Here is a 19,129-nt window from a genome sequence, read left to right on the forward strand (position 1 = left end):
TGCTTCACTATTTAGTGAGCAGCGGTGCGGCGTCTGTCATCTGTGTGATCTTACTCACACCGCCCAGCGTTTCTACTCCCATATAGAGAAGGGAGGAACAGGCGTCTCAGTGACAGTCACGGAATCACTGCCGCTTAACACGCACTTGCAGGGGCCCGCACTCCATCCCCTCGTTAATAGGAGGGGGATGGCTAGGTATAAGCCAGAGACCCGGACGCTGACTGTCGAGTGCAGCGGCAGGTCTCGTCAGCAGCTCCGACACTACCACTTTCACTGGCAGGGGGAAGGAGCCGTGTGTGACAGCCATGCAGTGTGCGCTGTCCCTGAGCCCAGCGTTTTGGCCCACCACTCCAGCTAGTCAGGAGTAGTGGGATATACTTACGGACTGCTGCGGCCGGGTTGCTGGGCAGGGGGGCAAATGAGGAAACCCGGACACGAACCGGTTTCAGTTGTGGCGGGTCCTCATGGAGTCCGATGACTCTGTTTAAAGTCCCCCCTCAGGGTCACCGGACACAGACTGCAGTAGCAGTGTGGTGCCCTCCCGGCGGCTCCCACGTAGCAGGCAGACTGCCACAGTAAGCAGCCTGCCTGTCCTCAGCTTGTTAAATAAAAATAAAAATTAAAAATTATATGAGAAAGGCTGGAGACAGCCTCATGTGCGACCGGCTCTCTCTCGGGCACATTCTAAAAACTGGGGCTGATGGGGCATAGAGGGGGAGGAGCCAGTCACACTTCTAAATTATTTAAAGTGCCAGGCTCTACTCTACCACCGTCTATACCCCACTGTCTTGAACTCCAGTGTCCCCTAGTGGATGAAGGAGAAATTAAAGTATAATAATACAAAAGTAACTAACTTGATGCATGGGCAGTAAAGACGTGGAAGATTACTGAGACCAGTTCTCAACAAAGGCTGCTAATGTCTGCAGGTTCCATACAAACACTAAAGGTGCATACAAACACAACGATTTTGTTACCAACGATTTTGTGTCAGATTATCTGTCAGATTTTTTAAAGTGTAATCGTTGAGTTGACAAGTCTGACTGAACTACAAACGTGAACGCGCATGAACGATAATCGTTCATTGTTTGACTCAGAAAGTGAACGATTTTTTCAAACAATTATCGTTAAACAATATCGTTTAATGATAATCATTAAAAAAAATTGCTGTGTGTGCATGCAGCTTAAGGGGTAAATTTACGAATATTCGAGTTTGTCATTTCGACCAATCTCGGGTGAGTTTAGGCATGATTTTCATCTCGCAAATTTACTAAAGGCAAACTAGGGTGAGTTTGGGAGAGAGTTCTTTAATCTCACTCGGAAAACTCGGGTGACATCGCAAACTCGAATCTTCTCCCCATTGGGCAAACTCGGAAGTACTTTTCATGAAAAAGATGCAGTTTGCAAATTTACTAAATTTCGAGATACACAGATCATTGTGATTTGTGTACATTTCTGCATGTGTAGTTAATGTATAGTGTATTTTTTAAATGACGTAGGGTTCCCCCCCCCCTCCCCCAAAAGCCATAACCAGCCCCGGACTGGTCAGGCAAAAATGACAGAGACAAAACGAGTAGGGTTCCCCCGTAATTTAGGAACCAGCAGCTGGCTGCAGGGCCGGTGCTGGTTTTAAATATAGGTGGAAAAAAAATTGCCTAGGTGTCCCCCTATATTTAAAACCGCACTGGACCTAAACCCACTGGGGTGTAATACCACAGCCAGGAGACCCTATTACCGGGTCTCCATGGCCAAAGTATTCTCACCCCAAACCGGTCAGGCCAAGCCGGGGATCTTCACATATCTCACTATGTGCAGGCTGCTAGCTCGGAAGAGATTTGCAGAAAGAAAACACTGCAATCTCGGGTGAGCCATCTCATATAAAGTTGGAACTCGGGGGAGATATCTCGATCTGCTACATCATCGGAAAACTCACTTCTACTGTGAGTTTAAGCATGGGAAAATACCCGAGATTCGGCGATACAAATCGAGATTAGAAAAAGAAAAAACTTGACCAAACTCGAATCTTAGTAAATTTACCCCTAAGGATTATATATAAAGCACTGCCCACAGCAACATTTTTAGTTTTGGGTTTAGTTACCTTTTAATGGTCCTTAGGTGATCCACGTATATAGATGTTCCGTAATAAATCACATTCAAACGGAATAATGCGAAACAAGTCCGTAGAAACTATTTATTGTTTGCATTTCAAAAGACAGAACACACTTCATGCTGAACATGATATAAAACATATCCAATCACTGTAACTCTTGGATGCAAACTCCAGAATGCACTAAGGATAATGCATCATGTTTGTACAGTAACTAGGAAAAGCAGTAACACAATGTACAGTAGTCCTTTCCGGTTATCTGGATAATAAGCGTTTCTTACTCTTCTTTCCTTTCTTCTTATTCTTGTGACCAGATGAAACATGGATATTCTTCTTCACGTTGACTCTTGTGTTTTTTTTACTAGGAGTTTTAATTCTGGGAAACACAAATTTAATGAAAAGATTGTTACGATAACATACACTACTGAGAAGTTTAGACACACCACGTAGCCTGGTCTTAACTCACTTCTTGTGGTTCCCCGGCATACGACGGCAAGGACAGTTACTGCGCTTGTGACCTTTCCCTCCACACAGAAAACAGCCGTCCACTACACTGCCGCAGGAATGATCTTTCAGAGCACAGTGGCCACAAGCAGAGCAGTGAGTCCAGGCTAAGGAGAAGGGAAAAAAAAAGTCCCCAATTTATTCAGGTAAAACAGAAAATGCAAAAGGAATGTGTGCGATGACGTTTGCTGTGGTACGATCAGTAGGTACCCATTCCAACACCTGGACAAGACTCATCCAATCTGCCGTCGGGTGAAGCGACCAGAACCTCTGGATCACCCTGTGGCCACTCTACTGTGACTGGAACATGAACATAATCACATAGATCTACAGCAGCCTCCTTACAAACACACCCAGGAAAATATTCTGGCTTGCATTGTGGCAGCATATTTGGTGAAATTGTGCCATTGGAACGATATCGCTTGGGTTCTAATAGTGTTTGGCCAGTCTGACGATTCTCTTGGAGGATGAGGGAACGCGTTCCGCAGTCTAAGTACAACATGGGAGAAGTCTGAACAGGTGAGAATAGGTGGTAGTGTGAATGAAGTAAGATGTAGAGCACAGGTATTCGAAAAAAAGAGCCCTCCACCTGTTGTGGAACTACATATATACCAAAATACCCTGTCACAGTTTTACCATTAGGGCATGCTATAACTATTGTATGGCATGTTGAGATGTTAGTACCACAGCAGCAGGAGGGCTGTAGAGGTCAGTAGGTGGAGCATAGATGGGGGCTTTGGAGGAGAGCAGCATTCTGAATTGTGTTCTGTCAGATGACAGAGTTAGTAGCTTAGAGATGGCAGGCCAGTTAGTAGGTTAATGCATTAAAGCTTCGAAACATTAATGTTAGCAGTGTATTTAGTAAGGGAACAACATTCTTGGGAGGATTGGCTGAGGCAGAAGCAAGATGATTTTACACTTGCTGGGATGTGATGGTGAGAAGCACTGTGAGTGGGGGATGAAGTGTGACGCCTATAGAATGAGCCTGTAATGCGGAACACCAGTGCTTGGGAGTAAAACATACAAGGACAACAGCGAGAGAAGGTTGCAGAATAGTCAGTAGTGTTACTTATGGGAGCAGGTGTAGGTTTATAGGAGGAAATGGTGCCATCAGCATAACAGAATGGTACTTATATAGGCTTATATGAGAAAAATAAAACAAAAATAAAATATGAAAGAAAAAAAATAGTGGATTTAAGATGTTGCGTATCCCAACAAAATGCAGGGACAAAAGAGCAATTTGAGACAATGAAAAATGTAGTCTCTCTCATAAAAGTAATTAAAAAAGATTAAAAGTACAGGTAAATAGTACGCCTTTAGCACTGGTACATGTTTTCCAGATGTCCCTTGTTTAGAACTCCACAGTTTTCTGTCCAAACAAATATTTGAATATAACGTAGAGTTAATAACTTGTGTGCTGAGTCTTAATAAGGATTAACTGCTCCGGAGTTGTGACCGTCTGATGCTTTCGTTAAATCGTGTGGATTTAGAAGCAGTGGTAAATATGAATAAACAGCAGCGTACAGACCTGAGCGGTGTGCCAAGATCCGACGGCGGGGTCTGTATGTTGTTTAGCCAGCTCACATACAGATACCTGCGTGGTCTATTTAGAATCTTTTTAACGTAGCAGGAACTGGTGAAAATAATTATACAGAACGGCGGCCGCAACACACCCTGGGTTGGATTCCTTCAGGGAGAGTATCCCACCAGTTTCCAGTGCGCTACACAGCGTGTTAGGATAGCGTAGCTGGATATTCTGATGATGCAGATTATTTTAATTTTTCAAGTGCAACGCCGCAATGAATGACCGTGGTTCAGGAGAACAGACAGCAACTTGACGCGTTTTTCAATCTCATTAGCTGGTTATTTCATCAGAGGATCAAAAAGGTAACTCCACAGAAAATTGTGGGGTTCTAAACAAGGGACTTCTGGAAAACATGTGCCAGTTCTAAAGGAGTACTATTTACCTGTACTGTTAAGATGGGATACACAACATCTTAAATCCACTATTTTTTTTCTTTCAGATTTATTTACATTTTTTCATATAAGCTTATATGTTTGACCGACACAGTGGTGTCAGGTGACCGATTTTTATTTTTAATTTATGTATTACAGTTTATTAAACAAGATTTTATGTATTTATCATTGGCTGATTTAGACTGTACTTCTTAATAAATTCTATTGTGTCTACAGATTAGTAGAGGCACAATTATTGAAATTTAATTGTTTCAAAGTTTGAATGCATTCCCCGTGTTTTTCTACATGCTAATTTAGAGGGGCTGACTACCGCTTGTGAGGGAGCAGCTTCCAGTTTTTGACACATAAGGAGAGTGTTTGTCCAACGCCTAACGATTTGTTTTTCTGGTACTTACATGGCTTCACACATTTATTGCACAGATCACAGTGTTTCCATTCTCTACCATCCTGCAAACAAACAATAATAGGATCAGATTCAGCAACTGCTCTTGCAATGCCATGTACGGGACAATTCCAATTAGCCATTTCAGAGGACAATGGAAATCTCTTTCTTACATACTCCCTAGGGAGTGTCAGTGATGTGTAGGCTTTGATGCCCATCACAAGGCAGGCGGTCAGGTACCTCCCTTTACTACAAGAAGGCAAGGCAGTGGCTGACTCACCTACACAGAGCCAAGGCCATAGAGAACCTTCCTGAGGGACCGAGGCCTACACACCTCCTTACATAAAACAGTAAGGACACAGGCCCATATTTTTTACATTCACGTCCTCCTTGTTTTATTAAACATCTAGTTTGTACGTTTATTTATCCTATCTATAAAGATCACCTACAGCCCAACAGGTACTAGTGCTTAATGCTCCCAGTGTAGATACATTTTCAAACAGGAACATGGCGGAGACTGAAAAAGTGGGGGTTGCAATGAGTGAATATACTGCAGAGACACCCTGTAGATTAATGCCCCACCCCTCAAAATCAATGAACGTAACACTGTGTGGTAAAACACATTACCTTAGAAGTACATGCGTTGCAGATGTCACAGTGCTTATTTTCAGAAGACACGTATCTCTTACACACTGGGCAGTGCCTAAAATTGACAGAGAGACACGTAATGCTAACTAAAAATGTTACAGGCCAACAACTGAAACTATAATTTATATTTCACGCAATCAAAGGGAGCGATAAAGTTATAGCTGAGCAGTTGCCTTATCTCAGGTGCTGGAAGCTGTTAGAAGACCACGGTGAGCCGCAGATAAACGGAGGAATATAATTCATTATCACTCATTAGGATTTTAGAACAAAAAAAATAAAATAAAAATAAATATGGGCAAAAAAGTACTTCCTAGCTATCGGACAGGATATTATTTGACAGCCGACTTAAAAAATAAAAACGGATAAAAGAGGAGGTAAAAACACAGAAGGCAAATTTACACAATATTATTGTCTGGAGTTACAAATAGTGATAATCTTTATCCACCACTGACTATTTTACATTAGACACTAGGATCTGTCTCTTTGTTCCATTTTATGTTTTTCTACCAAATAAAAGTGGTTTTTCCCCTTTATTCTAAATTAAATACCAACATACCGCATATCAAAAATGCAATACCTGTAGCCTTCACTTGCCGGAAGCACAATATTTTCTGGGGAAATGCTGGTGAAAATACGGACAGGTGACTGTTTCCGTCCGGTTTTCCCATGCTTATACATGGTATGGTTATCATAATCCACCTGAAATATAATATACAGAGATCAATTTCAGATTGTAAACTGTTACATTACCAGTGACCTCAACAGAATACTAAAAAGCATCTATGTCCTGTTTTAGAGATAACATCATTAGATGATATTTACTGAAAACTATGGGGTCAATCCTATTCCGTACGATGATCTCGCCAGTGCGAGTCATCGCAGCAGTGGCCGCACTTTACGGCAGCCCGGATTCGCCAAATTTTACTCGCAGCCCCATAGGGCAGCGAGCAAAGTTTGGCGTGGGGTCGAGTCAGGGTGCGAGGGGTGCGCTGTGCCGGTCCGTTGCCGGCGTTTTAACGCCGTTTCAACGGCACATCGCATTCTTTGCACGTAATAGGATTGACCCCTAAGTGTGTGCAGTCACTGACATATGTATGATTAACATGTATCATGTATACATGTCAGCCGTCCATTATTACAGTGGGGCAGGTTGGTAACGCAGACACTTACCTGATAATCCAACATGCTGAAATCGGGAAGACACTGCAGAATACGAGGCTCGAAGAAGTAGGGGAAGATCCAGAACACAGGCAGCATTTTAGAATTTCCTGAAAAAACAAAACATTTTATTACTCACAAGTATAAAAACTAGGGATGTGCAGGCTCGGTTCTACTCGGTTCCGTTCGTTTTTTTTTCCCGAATCTTATTGGGTTTCAGCTGTCACGAGTTTTGGATAGCCAATAAGATTCGGTAAAAAAAAAAACGAACGGAACAGAGTAGAACCGAGCCTGCACATCCCTAATAAAAACACCTTTACATGGACCCATCTCTTCTGTATGTGGTGTGCAACCTTCTCTACTGCTGGGGTCTCACACAAGCAGCCCCACTTCCCGACACCGGAACCTCCAAAGCCCAAAATAATAAATTTGTTTTAATTTTTAAAATTGATTGGTATATTTCTGTTAAATCCTGTTTTCTCTGAAACCAATGGGAGACACTGGGGTATAGAGACGCAGTACAGAGACGCGGTACAGGAGCTTGAGCACTTTAAATCTACCTCCTCCTTCTAAACCTCCATAGGCTGCAGGGATTTCAGTATTTTCTAACAAAACACCAAGGACAAAACAAGGTTGTACAACAACAACAACTAGAATGAGAACCCCAACAAGGAGAACATTAAAGAGCGAGAGTAAGGAGCGTAAGGTGTAGAATGTCCAGTTTCTGCCACTGGACTCAAAAATGTTGACTCTTAGAATATAGTGAATGCGTGTACTGAAGCTGGGCCAACGAAGAAGCTTTCATCGTGCCGTGACCTGTGCGGGAACAGACCCATCTACCCTAATGTAAGTCTAGTGAATTACTAAACTTATACACCTGACAATGGTCCGTTTAGATGATAGTCAACCATTCTTGAGGGCATCGTCACAGATCCTATAAACAAAGGTCACCAAGGTTCTGCCCACATTTAGAGGTTGAAGACAGCACTCTTCTTCCAGAGACTTATTCCAAACTAAAGGCGGGATCACAATGGATGGAACTTGGGAATCCAATCTGGGTTAAAAATGAAGGCTTAGGGGAGAGATGTACCAAGCCTTGGAGAGAGAGAGACAAAGTGGAGACGTTCCCCAAAGCAACCATTCAGCCTCCAACTGTCATTTCAAAGACTGTGCTAGATAAATGACAGTTACAAGACGATTGGATGTTTTAGACAACTTCTCCACTTTAGCTCTGTCCAAGGCTTGATACATCTCCCCTTAGTCTGCAAAACAGTCCTGTATTAATGAAAGACGAGAAAAGAAAACCTACAAAACAGAGCCCCCAGCTCCAAAATTCACCTGGTTACCAGGTAAGTCTTTTTAAATGACTGAACCCAGGGATTAGAAAGGAGGATGCACGCCTCTCTGCTCCAGACGGAGATCCGGAAGTGCTACTGGGCTAAATGTAAGGAGGATGCACATGATTCACTCCCAGTAAGTAGGTATGCATTTCCTACTGGTGCCAGTTTTCTCTGGAGCTAAATCTCAAGTCCTCAATTCAGATCCTCATGCAAGAAGACAAATAAATTGGACAATGTGAAAAGAAGAGGTAGAATAACCTTTTTCTTTCACACCAGAAGGAGAAGGAGTCTTTCAACCCCCTGGCCTTGTGCATGGTCTGAGTCACACTGTCTGAATAGATGTTAACTCCAAGGACCAAAGCTTCAATAGGCACGCCCTTAAAATCAGCTGAGGTAAACTTTGGGGGTGACAGGGTTTCTGACTTCGTTGCTCTGGACTTTCGAGGCAGATACCAAGATGAGCCCGTTGCCACTTTGAGAAAGTCCACGTACCGTGACCTTTTCGACCATCCTGGTACCACCAGAAAAAAATTATCATTCTCGGTTTTCATCTTCCTTAGCACTTGTGGGAGCATTGTTAATGGAGGGAACAGGCAAATCAGACGGAAGTTCCAAGGTACTAACATTGCATCTACCATGAACGCCATTGGATCGCTTGTTCTAGAGCAGGAGAGCTCCAATGAGTGTTTGGAGATGCCATGAAGGACAATGTTGGTGGCCAAAAAAAAAACAATTAAATATAGGCAATTTGTACTAAGCATACCATACCTATATCTGATGATGTCCTCCACATTTCACTTATTTTATTAAAGCTGAAAGCCAGTGGTTCCACTAAACCTCCAAAAGGAGGGTCCGTCACCATGATAACCCCTTCACCACCATCTTCTTGTAGGAATTTCTTACACGTGTCCTGAGCCACCTGTAGCACATCAGAGATTTCCAATTAATACAAGTTCATGACTGGAGTTTTTCTAGTGAAATTGACAGCAACTGCTCTGAATATTACAAGGGTTCATTATACATTGTATCTATTAGTGCTGACAACGGGAGAGATCTACAATGGTCGTTGTACGTGTCCTTGTATAGATCTGTAGTTAGTTCTCCAAGATGTTTGGCACAACCTCCCTGCTGAGTTCCTTCAAAAACTGTGTGCAAGTGTACCTAGAAGAATTGATGCTGTTTTGTAGGCAAAGGGTGGTCACACCAAATACTGATTTGTTTCAGATTTCTCTTCTGTTCATTCACTTTACATTTTGTCTATTGATAAAAAATAAACCATTAACACTTCTATTTTTTAAAGCATTCTTACTTTTTACCCACACTTGCCTAAACTTTTGCAGTAATAATTTGTGTATATATATATATATATATATATATATATATATATATATATTACACACACATGCACACAGTACTGCTGTATTATCAGTCTTTGTTATTCGTATAAGCCCCAGTGAGTGGCTCCACTGCTCCACTGGTATCTGTTGCAGACATGGAGGCTAAAGGCCAGAACAGAGAGCTGTGGATTTTCCCAATTGTCAGCACTAATAGATTCAATGCATACCATATAATTCTGACGCAGTCCCTGACACAGGTACATCCACGACACGCCTGCTAACCACCCAAGTTATCGTCCAGGAACGCCTATTGGGATTGTATGGATCTCCATGTAATTCCGATTTGTGCCCCCCCTCCCCCCCTGCAGTAGCCATCGGGACACTTGTGCAGATTTCAAACATTGAGAACTTGCGCCCCCCTCCGAATTAGACCCACAATGAGTAATGACATAAGGGACATGTTTTAATACTGCAAACAGGTGAAGTGAGCTCAGTATTCCTTCCTTATGGCAAAACACAAACAGCATCTATTCACTCTCTGAATATATTTTCAAATATCAAATTTGTACCTCTCCACCGAAAAAATGATGGTTAAACATGTTGTAGTGACAAAATTCATCCTTGCTGTAGAACTGAGAATATCTGAAAAACAAAAACATCCATCAGCCTCTGACAGGTAATTTACCAATAATCAGTGACTGCAATATTACCAGCCTACATACAATACACCACAATACTCATTACACTACATTTATACATGACCATGCATCCTTTCCATTGTACATAAACAAAAAAAACAATCTGCCCAGCTGTCCGTTCGGTCGACTGGTAAATTGCACAGTGTGTATGCACCAGATCGTATGTCCGGGAGAATCTGGACGACCATCACATCGTTTACTGATCGTCTGAAGTGTACCCACCTTGGTCACATGAGATATGTGTCAAAAGGATTTTGTTTGCCAACAGTTAATTTAAAATAAATACACTAGTTACTGTAGCAGAAAGTGATGAAAAGGTGGAGGGGCCCAGATTGATAGCAGAATGGGACCTGTACATTACAATTAGGGCTTTACTCAGGTTGTACTATCAATGTTTTTGAAGACTACAAAAATATGAGATATGGTGAGAACTTACACTTGTTATCTCTATTTCTACGAAGTCTGTAGGGTTCTACAGGATACCTTGGGGTATAGGCGATGGCGGCAGACATCGGACACCACAGAGTTAAAGTTTTCAGCCTCCCAGGATGCACTGGGGTCCCTCTCCTATACCCCGCCCCCCGAGCCACGGCAAATCAGTTACGTAACAAGCCATAGGCCGGATTAGGAGAAGAAAAAGAGAAGAAAGTCTGGAACACACAAGAATCACATTCTCACCAGAAGGAGACGGAAAAACCGGTGACCAGATCAAAGCCCATCTGCAGTACAGGTGCGACAGGGCGGGAGTCCTGTGGAACCCTATGGACTTCGTAGAAATAGGAGATAACAAGGGTAAGTTCTTACCATATCTCATATTTTCTACTTCAGGGTCCATAGGGTATCCACAGGATACCTTGGAGATTTCCCAAACCAGTATCCTTTAAGGGTGGGGACGCTCCTGTGCTGAAAGGAGAATCCGCCGCCCGAAGGAAGCATCCTGAGAGGCGAAGTATCAAAAGCATAATACCTCACAAGGTATGGACAGAAGACCAAATGGAACAGCCGAGGCACCACGGCGAGCTGCCCACGAAGGATCCACAGACCGAGTTGAATAAGCTTTAACAGAGGATGGTACAGGAAGCCCCTCATGAATGTAAGCCTCAGAAATCGCCATGCGAGTCCATCCTGCCAAAGTTTGCTTAGTGGTAGGCCAACCCTTCTTACGGAAACCATAGAGAACAAACAAGGACTCCGACTTCCGATATGAATTGGTACGGTCAACATAAATCCTTAGAGCCCATACCACATCCAAGGAGGCCTCACCAGCTGAGAGGTCTGGGGAATTAAAGGCCGGTACTATAATTTCCTTATTAATGCGGAAACTAACACCTTAGACAGGAGAGGGCGAGTGCGAAGCACCGCCCTATCCCTATGAAAAACCAGAAAGGGAGGGAGACATGAGAGAGCCCCCAAATCTGACACTCTTCTGGCCGAAACAATGGCCAGAAGAAACACAGTCTTAGCTGTAAGCCATTTTAAATCCACTGAGCCCATTGGTTCAAATGGCGGTCCTTGGAGAGCCCTCAGGACCACAGCCAAATCCCAAGAAGCCACTGGTGGAACAAAGGGAGGCTGAATACGAAGTACACCTTGCATACAGGTGCGGACATCAGGAAGAGTAGCAAACCTACGCTGAAATCACACGGAGAGGGCAGAAACCTACACCTTCAGGGAAGCAGGCGATGACAGTGATCTAAGCCCGCCTGTAGGAAAGCCAAAATCCTGGATATTCTAAACATCTGAGGATCATAGCCTCTAGTGCGACACCAATCAAAGAAAGTATGCCACACTTTGTGGTAAATTCTTGTAGAAGCAGGCTTCCGAGCTCTGAGCATGGTGTTAACCACAGAGCTGGAAAAACCCCTGGACCTTAAACAGGCTGTCTGAACAGCCACGCCGTCAAAGACAGATGACCCAGGTCCAGGTAATGGCAAGGACCTCAAGATAATCGGCCCGGACGTTGAGACAACAGCATCGGGAGTGTCTATGGAGAGACTCTGAAGATCTGAGTACCAGAGACGTCTGGGCCATGCTGGAGCCATCATCAACAGGAGCATGCCTCCTTACTTGAACTTCCGAAGTACTCGAGGAAGAAGGGAGAACGGAGGGAGAGGTACGCAAACTGGAAGGTCCACCGGACCAACAAAACGTCCACCAGAAGAGCCTCCTCGTTTACTGTTGGTCTCCTCACGGTGTACGGGTCAACATGAGGCTCATCTCTGGAAGGCCCCACTCGTTCACTAGGAATCATAACACCTCCTGGTAAAGAGACCATTCCCCTGGATGCACGTCCTGACGGCTGAGGAAGTCTGCTTCCCAGTTGAGGACTCCTGATATGAACACTGCCGAGACAGCTGGAAAACTGAATTCCGCCCAAGCCAGAACCCGGAACACCTGTGTCAGGGCCGCCTGACTTCTGGTTTCTCCTTGGCGGATTATGTAAGGCACTGTGGTGGTGTAGTCTGACTGGACTTGCACAGATTTTCCGTGAAGAACCAGTCTAGCTTGCTGAAGAGCTGTGAATACTGCTAGAAGTACCAATATGTTGATTGGAAGAGCAGATTCTGTTGTCGGTCACCTTCCCTAAAGAAGTGTGGACCTGTCACAGCCCCCCAACCTCGGAAACTGGCATTCTGAGGGCCCAGTCCGAGATCCAAAAGGGGCGTCCCTTGTTGAGGTGGGACGTCTGTAGCCACCAGGCCAAAGACAGCCGTACCTCAGGAGAAAGCACCATTGCCAGTGTCTTTATCCGATGGGGCAACCCATTTCATCAGAAACAGATCAACTCCTGCAGAGGTCTGCTCATTGCAGAGTGAACGAACACTCAGCGACTCTGAAGAAAAAATCTAAATCTTTGCCTGTAACGCAGAGATCTTTCCCTCGGTCACAAAGATACTTCACTGTGTGAGGAACCACTTTCAGTTTATCAGCCAGCCGTGATTCTGCAACACAGATATTGTCCGTTGTAGATGGCCCTGAAGTACCCCCTAGACCCTGCTAAGAGCAGAAGGTCGTCCAGATAGGGCAACAGGCACACTTCCTGCATCCGCAGGAGGGCTGCCATAACTGCCATGAACCTGGTAAACACCCGAGGTGCTCGAGAGGCCAAAGGGCAATACCTGAAACTGGAAACGTGGATTGATCACTGCTAACCTGAGGAACCGCTGGTGAGCTAAAGCAACTGGAACCTGCAGGGAGGCATTCTGAATGTCCAAGGACACCTTAAAATCCCTAGGTTCCATAGCCAATATGATGGAACGCAGGGTCTCCATCCTGAACCAAGGAACCCTCAAAGGCTTGTTGAGGGACTTGGCCCAGGGGAGGAACGCTGCCACAGCCCGCCAGACTGCTGTGGAAAGGTACTGTGCATCGGGGGAGGCGCCGCCTGTGAGACAGGGAGAGCACACACCCCTGGCATGCTATTAACCCCTGGGATGCTGGAGCATTTTCCATACTGCTGCAGGCCGCTGTCCCTGGTGGTCTAGTGGAAGCAGAGGATCAGTACCTTGCTCCACGTGCAGCCTGTCCCCAGGGAACCCCCTGCCTAGGGACAAATAAGACTGAATCAGCGGTTACCCACCGCGGGTTCCCGACGCTTACCTGAATCCCCGTGAATCCGGCCACAGTCTGGAATACGGGGGTCCCCGCCAGCTGAGACCCTGGTACCCGCCAGCATCCCCGGATCAGTACCGGCGTTCAGGCCCGGCAGGGGGGAAGGAGCGGCAGCATGGACCTCTAATTAGCCTGTTCATGCTGCCCGCTCATATTCATCGCAGCAACGCTGCTGGAAGAAACTTCAGGGGCTGTTCCAACAGCCCCACTCTGAAGAGGTGATCCGACTCCGAGCCGGGCACCTGCGAAACTGATTTGCCTTGGCTCGAGGGCGAGGTATAGGAGAGGGACCCCAGTGCATCCTGGGAGGTTGAAAATTTTAACTCTGTGGTGCCCGATGTCTGCCGCCATCGCCTATACCCCAAGGTATCCTGTGGATACCCTATGGACCCTGAAATAGAAACTGCATTAAAAGAGGACTACAGTATGTTTGAGTCATTAGAAATAAACATCTGAAAACTGGGATATACAGTAAGATAACTATCTGGATGAAACCAATAAATAAACTTAATCTAACATGCGATGCGCAACAAACACACAACTGAAGGATACATCAATAGCATGTTTACCTGAAATCAATGTCCAATAAGAGACTTCTCACATTTGGCTTGGAGCCTTTACAGGACTGAATCCTGACCCACTCATGTAACCTAAAATATAAAAGGTACACAGATAAAGCCAGTCAATGCTATACTGCCAGGTGAACTGCAATGATTAAAGGGCTCTGGGGATGCAAGAAGCGCCGACAATATACACAGCAAATGTTGGACAATAATAAATATGAAAGGTTGTGTATTACAAAGCAGAATAATAAGCATGAAATACCTGGAGTGTTTATACATTACTATACAGGACCACCATGCTCTATGGCACGCCTCTGCTGCAGGCTACCATGTTAGGAGGAATGTGAATCTTAAAGAGGCTACAGAATTGACTGAATGTCAGTTTGGGGTTTAATGGCCCAATCTCACCTGGGACCCCATCTGCTGCCTGGGAGTAAATAATGAATATCCAACTATGGGAAAAATCAGAGATGTGTATTTTTTATTTTAATAATGGCTTCCCTATATAATGCAAATAAAATAAAATTCTATGTACTGTAATGGGTGTGGTATGACATGGACAGAATGTCAACAGTCGGCATGTTGACAAAGCCTTTTTGAGATGGTGAAAACCAGACCACTTCTCACAATAAAACAATCAAAATGTGTTTTGTTTTCATTTTTTTTTTGTTCTACAGCTGCCGCTCTGCACGTTTTATCAGCCAGTCTAAACTTTAATTAGCAACGAAATGGATAACCAAGAAAATACATTATTGCAAAGCTAGGTTACACTGGTCACCGTTCATTTCCATGTTACCCATAGACACGCCTGCCCCAACAGGTCTTTATTCGGGACACATATGAATTACACAGGTTCTGTGGCTGTCTGATTTCAAGTCTCCATTTAACCGGATTTAATCAGCCAGAGAACCTGTGTTCACATGTTTCTCAAATGAAAGGGATGATATGGAAAGCGTACATATTAGGGATGTGCAGGCTCGGTTCTACTCGGTTCTTTTTACCGAATCTTATTGGCTATCCAAAACTCGTGACAGCTGAAACCCAATAAGATCCGGTAAAAAGAACCGAGTAGAACCGAGCCTGCACATCCCTAGTACATATAGAGCATGTTTAGCAAAACATTTGATTTATCATTGTGTAGAGTATAGAAAACTCAATGACAACATCTCTGCTATTAGGTTTGTCATTTTATTAGCTATTCAGTTTCGTGATTGGCATTTTGCTAAAGTTTTTATTCACATGACTTATTCAGCAACTCTTTTGCTTTGTCTCTCGGGCTCCTTTCTATATCTTCCAGCCATATAATAATTTATGTTGCCCTATGATATGAGAAGTCTCTGCGCCGCCTCTGTCTACTGTCCCTGACCAATGAAAATAAAAACTCTGCCTGATCATATAAATACATAGCTGAAACACACAGGAGGAAGGGAGAAGCATAAAACAAGTCATTTAATAAAAGTTGCAGGATGGCATGACCTAGTCTATAAGCTACAGTTATCTGAAGGTGGACACCTCCTTTATAACCTATGGCATACCTGGGAGTGCCCACACACAATAGCCGCCTGTAGCCCAAGCTGATAATGGTGTCCAGGAGGAAAGTGCAGCTTCTATCAGTAAACAGGTACTGTGCATTACTTTTCTTGTTCTCCAGTGGATGCAGCAGCCGACTGGGGCTCTTCAACTGAGCTGCGGAGACATCAGCAAGTAGATTGTGACCCGAGTGTGCCCCCAATTCACCCGGCAGTAACAGCTGCTGGCAGCTTCTGCAAAACTTTCTTTTTGTTGACGAAAGCCCATTGAATTGTTGAAACCTGTTGCATAAAGGCAGAATGAAGAAAATACACATGTGCCACGCCATAAGGAAAGGACAGTGTCGTTTTCAGAATAAAGGGAAAAACAGCAGCAAAAAATGTAATGAGCACATAAACTGTGAGCAGTTTTCCCAGCCAGGAAGCTACGGTAGTAGTATACAGCCTTCCATAGGAATTCAGCTGTGAGAAAGCAGCATGCAGATCTCTATAGTATCTAACTGCAATGCTCTTCAGTGACGGGGACAATGTGAGTGCCATAGAGAGCTTTAGGTCATGAAACCAGCGTCCACACAAGTTATTGGTTTCAAGGGCCACATGTGGCCCTCAGGATTCCTGTTGACCATCACTGTGATGTTATGATTTCTTGGCGAGAAACATCATCAGCCTAAAATACAAGTTAAATACAGTAGTACTACAGCATTGATAAATAGAACCCAATTAGAAAAGTCCCAAGTACTGTTAGAATGTCTTATTTAAAGACTAAATTTGCTTTGGGTGGAGCTCAGGTCATGCTAGACTACGTAACTCCTCTTACATGGGTTCTAGCAGATCTACTGAATGCTCCATGTAAATGGGAACTTTATGGTAGGCAAAACAACAGTATTGCTGGACTCTTGGATCTACTGACGCACCAGGCCCCTGGAAAGTAGATTCGGTTTTCAAGCATAAGCTACTAGACGCAACCCTAAAATAAAGCTTTCCATTTTGGGCAGAGTGGTCATTTAATATTATATGCTATTAGAGTTTTGGATACGTCATTTGCCAGGTAGATAGCTATTATGCAAGGCTTTTCCCCTGCACACAACCCCCCCCTTCGTATTAGGGGGGCTATTTATGCATTCTCTCATACTCAGGGAAGCACTTCTATTGTTTTTTCTATTGTTTTTTCATGTACATACCTAGAATGGGTCAGATTAAATTAGCGCACACACAAACTAAAGGTAATTTCGAATATACATTACAGGTAGTAGGGCAGGTTAAATATATTCCTAATATAAGTAAGAGATATGAGAACTTTCACTGAAGCTCTTAAAATCATTTCCTAAAACAGAGCAATGTGCCTTTAAAGCGGATTAAGTTTAGTTTTTCCTATTGATAAATACAATCCACAAAATACCGTGACCAGCAGTTTTCCAGAAATGTGATCCAGTAGCAAAGAGTTAGGAAACACAATTAACGATTATTGGAAAAAAAAAAAATCTATAGCTTTGCACACTGATTTCAATTGGGGGCGATCTCAGTCACAGCATCTGAGGCAGCGGGTCCCAACTCCAATCCTCAGAGAACCTTAACAGTGCATGTTTTCCAGATTACTGGCTGACACATTTTAAAAGATCCCCAGGTGGAGCTAATTATTTCATTTTTGATAGTGCATGCATCTCCTCACTGTTAGGGATCCCTGAGGACTGGAGTTGGGATACACTGGCCTGAGTGATGGTTAGAAGGACACCATTAATGGGTTTTTGTGATGGATATCAGAAGACAAAAACGTAAAAATATTTCCTTTCATGAGGTACCTTGTCATACACTGGTCATGCGTCATCGGGGGCTGACAGCTGCGATTATACTCCTCTCTTGCTAGAAGTCTCACTTGTGAAACCTGTCAACGTTTTGTATGAAAAGAATGGGGAGAGGAGGGGTTATCTTTTTTGGCTTTAGCTCTTTTGAGGTCATATGTAGTCATAATCATTTAGATATGGTTTATACCGATTAATGTAAATAACCCAGAAGATCAGGGCCTTCTAGCTTTTGGATAAACATGTCCAATGATTGAAACAGATATTAACCTTATCATCTGCCCACTGAAAGAAACGACATTCCTTCCTGTCCCGACAGGCTGAACACGCATAGAATCTTCTGCCCGCTTCCGCCCCTTTAGATGCCTTCACAAATAACAGTGTTGGGCCTATAGCAATAAATGGAGAGAATATATTATTAAAGTGTGCTCATTGCTCATATGTATCAGTACAAAAGTGGTAAGAACCAAGGTATATCAATGTGGAATACAAGAATGACAGAAGGGTTTGTTACGTTGATGACGTGTGTATTGCCATTTTATGCTGTTCAAGAAATTTGCATAGACGTGTTAATAGAAAGCGTGCTTGTGAGGGCACAATTCTAATTTACAGGGATATAATATGAGATATGGTAAGAACTTACCCTTGTTATCTCTATTTCTACGAAGTCCATAGGGTTCCACAGGATACCTTGGGGGTATAGGTGTGACGTCAGTCGCAGGGCACCAAAGAGTTAAGCTTTCAGCCTCCCAGGATGCACTAGGTCCCCTCCTATACCCCGCCCCCGGGCCAAGGCACCTCAGTTAGTTACCAAGCCATAGGCCGGAGGAGGAGAAGGAAGAGAGAGAACAAAGATCTGGACACATACAAGAATCACATTCTCACCAGAGGGAGACGGAAAACCGGTGACCAGAGCAAAGCCCATCTGCAGCACAGGTGCGACAGGGCGGGAGTCCTGTGGAACCCTATGGACTTCGTAGAAATAGAGATAACAAGGGTAAGTTCTTACCATATCTCATATTTTCTACTTCAGGGTCCATAGGGTATCCACAGGATACCTTGGGGATGTCCCAAAGCAGTATCCTTTAAGGGTGGGGACGCTCCTGTGCAGAAAGGAGAATCCGCCGCCCGAAGGAAGCATCCTGAGAGGCGAAGGTGTCAAACCTGTAATACCTCACGAAGGTATGGACAGAAGACCACGTAGCAGCCTTGCAGATCTGAACTGCCGAGGCACCACGTCGAGCTGCCCACGAAGGACCCACAGACCTAGTGGAATGAGCCTTCAGAGAAGGAGGGACCGGTAGGCCTTCATGAAGATAAGCTTCAGAAATAGCCATACGGATCCAGGCTGCCAAAGTTTGCTTTGAAGCAGGCCAACCCTTTTTACAGAAGCCATAGAGGACAACAAAGCGTCCGACTTCCTAAACAAAGAAGTGCGGTCAACATAAGTCCTTAAGGCCCGCACAATATCCAAAGAG

At 44.1% G+C, this 19,129-nt stretch overlaps 1 protein-coding gene across 1 annotated transcript in view; it reads right to left on the reverse strand.

Annotated features, from left to right (window-relative positions):
• Positions 1–2,174: 2,174 nt before the first annotated feature.
• The window catches only part of ZCCHC4 (zinc finger CCHC-type containing 4), a 28,854-nt gene continuing 11,899 nt past the window's right edge, over positions 2,175–19,129 (reverse strand). The window contains exons 2-13 of the mRNA XM_088450611.1: positions 17,922–18,040; positions 17,652–17,734; positions 15,859–16,134; positions 14,330–14,410; positions 10,020–10,092; positions 8,882–9,032; positions 6,786–6,883; positions 6,193–6,314; positions 5,595–5,670; positions 4,981–5,032; positions 2,571–2,715; positions 2,175–2,480 (exon numbers count right to left, since the gene is read on the reverse strand). Coding sequence (XP_088306737.1) covers positions 2,360–2,480; positions 2,571–2,715; positions 4,981–5,032; positions 5,595–5,670; positions 6,193–6,314; positions 6,786–6,883; positions 8,882–9,032; positions 10,020–10,092; positions 14,330–14,410; positions 15,859–16,134; positions 17,652–17,734; positions 17,922–18,040 — 1,397 coding nt within the window. The 3' untranslated portion in view covers positions 2,175–2,359. The remainder of the gene's footprint in view (positions 2,481–2,570; positions 2,716–4,980; positions 5,033–5,594; positions 5,671–6,192; positions 6,315–6,785; positions 6,884–8,881; positions 9,033–10,019; positions 10,093–14,329; positions 14,411–15,858; positions 16,135–17,651; positions 17,735–17,921; positions 18,041–19,129) is intronic.

The sequence above is a fragment of the Taudactylus pleione genome, unplaced genomic scaffold, assembly GCF_031769625.1.
Source record: "Taudactylus pleione unplaced genomic scaffold, aTauple2 ptg000520l, whole genome shotgun sequence".
NCBI lineage: Eukaryota > Metazoa > Chordata > Amphibia > Anura > Myobatrachidae > Taudactylus > Taudactylus pleione.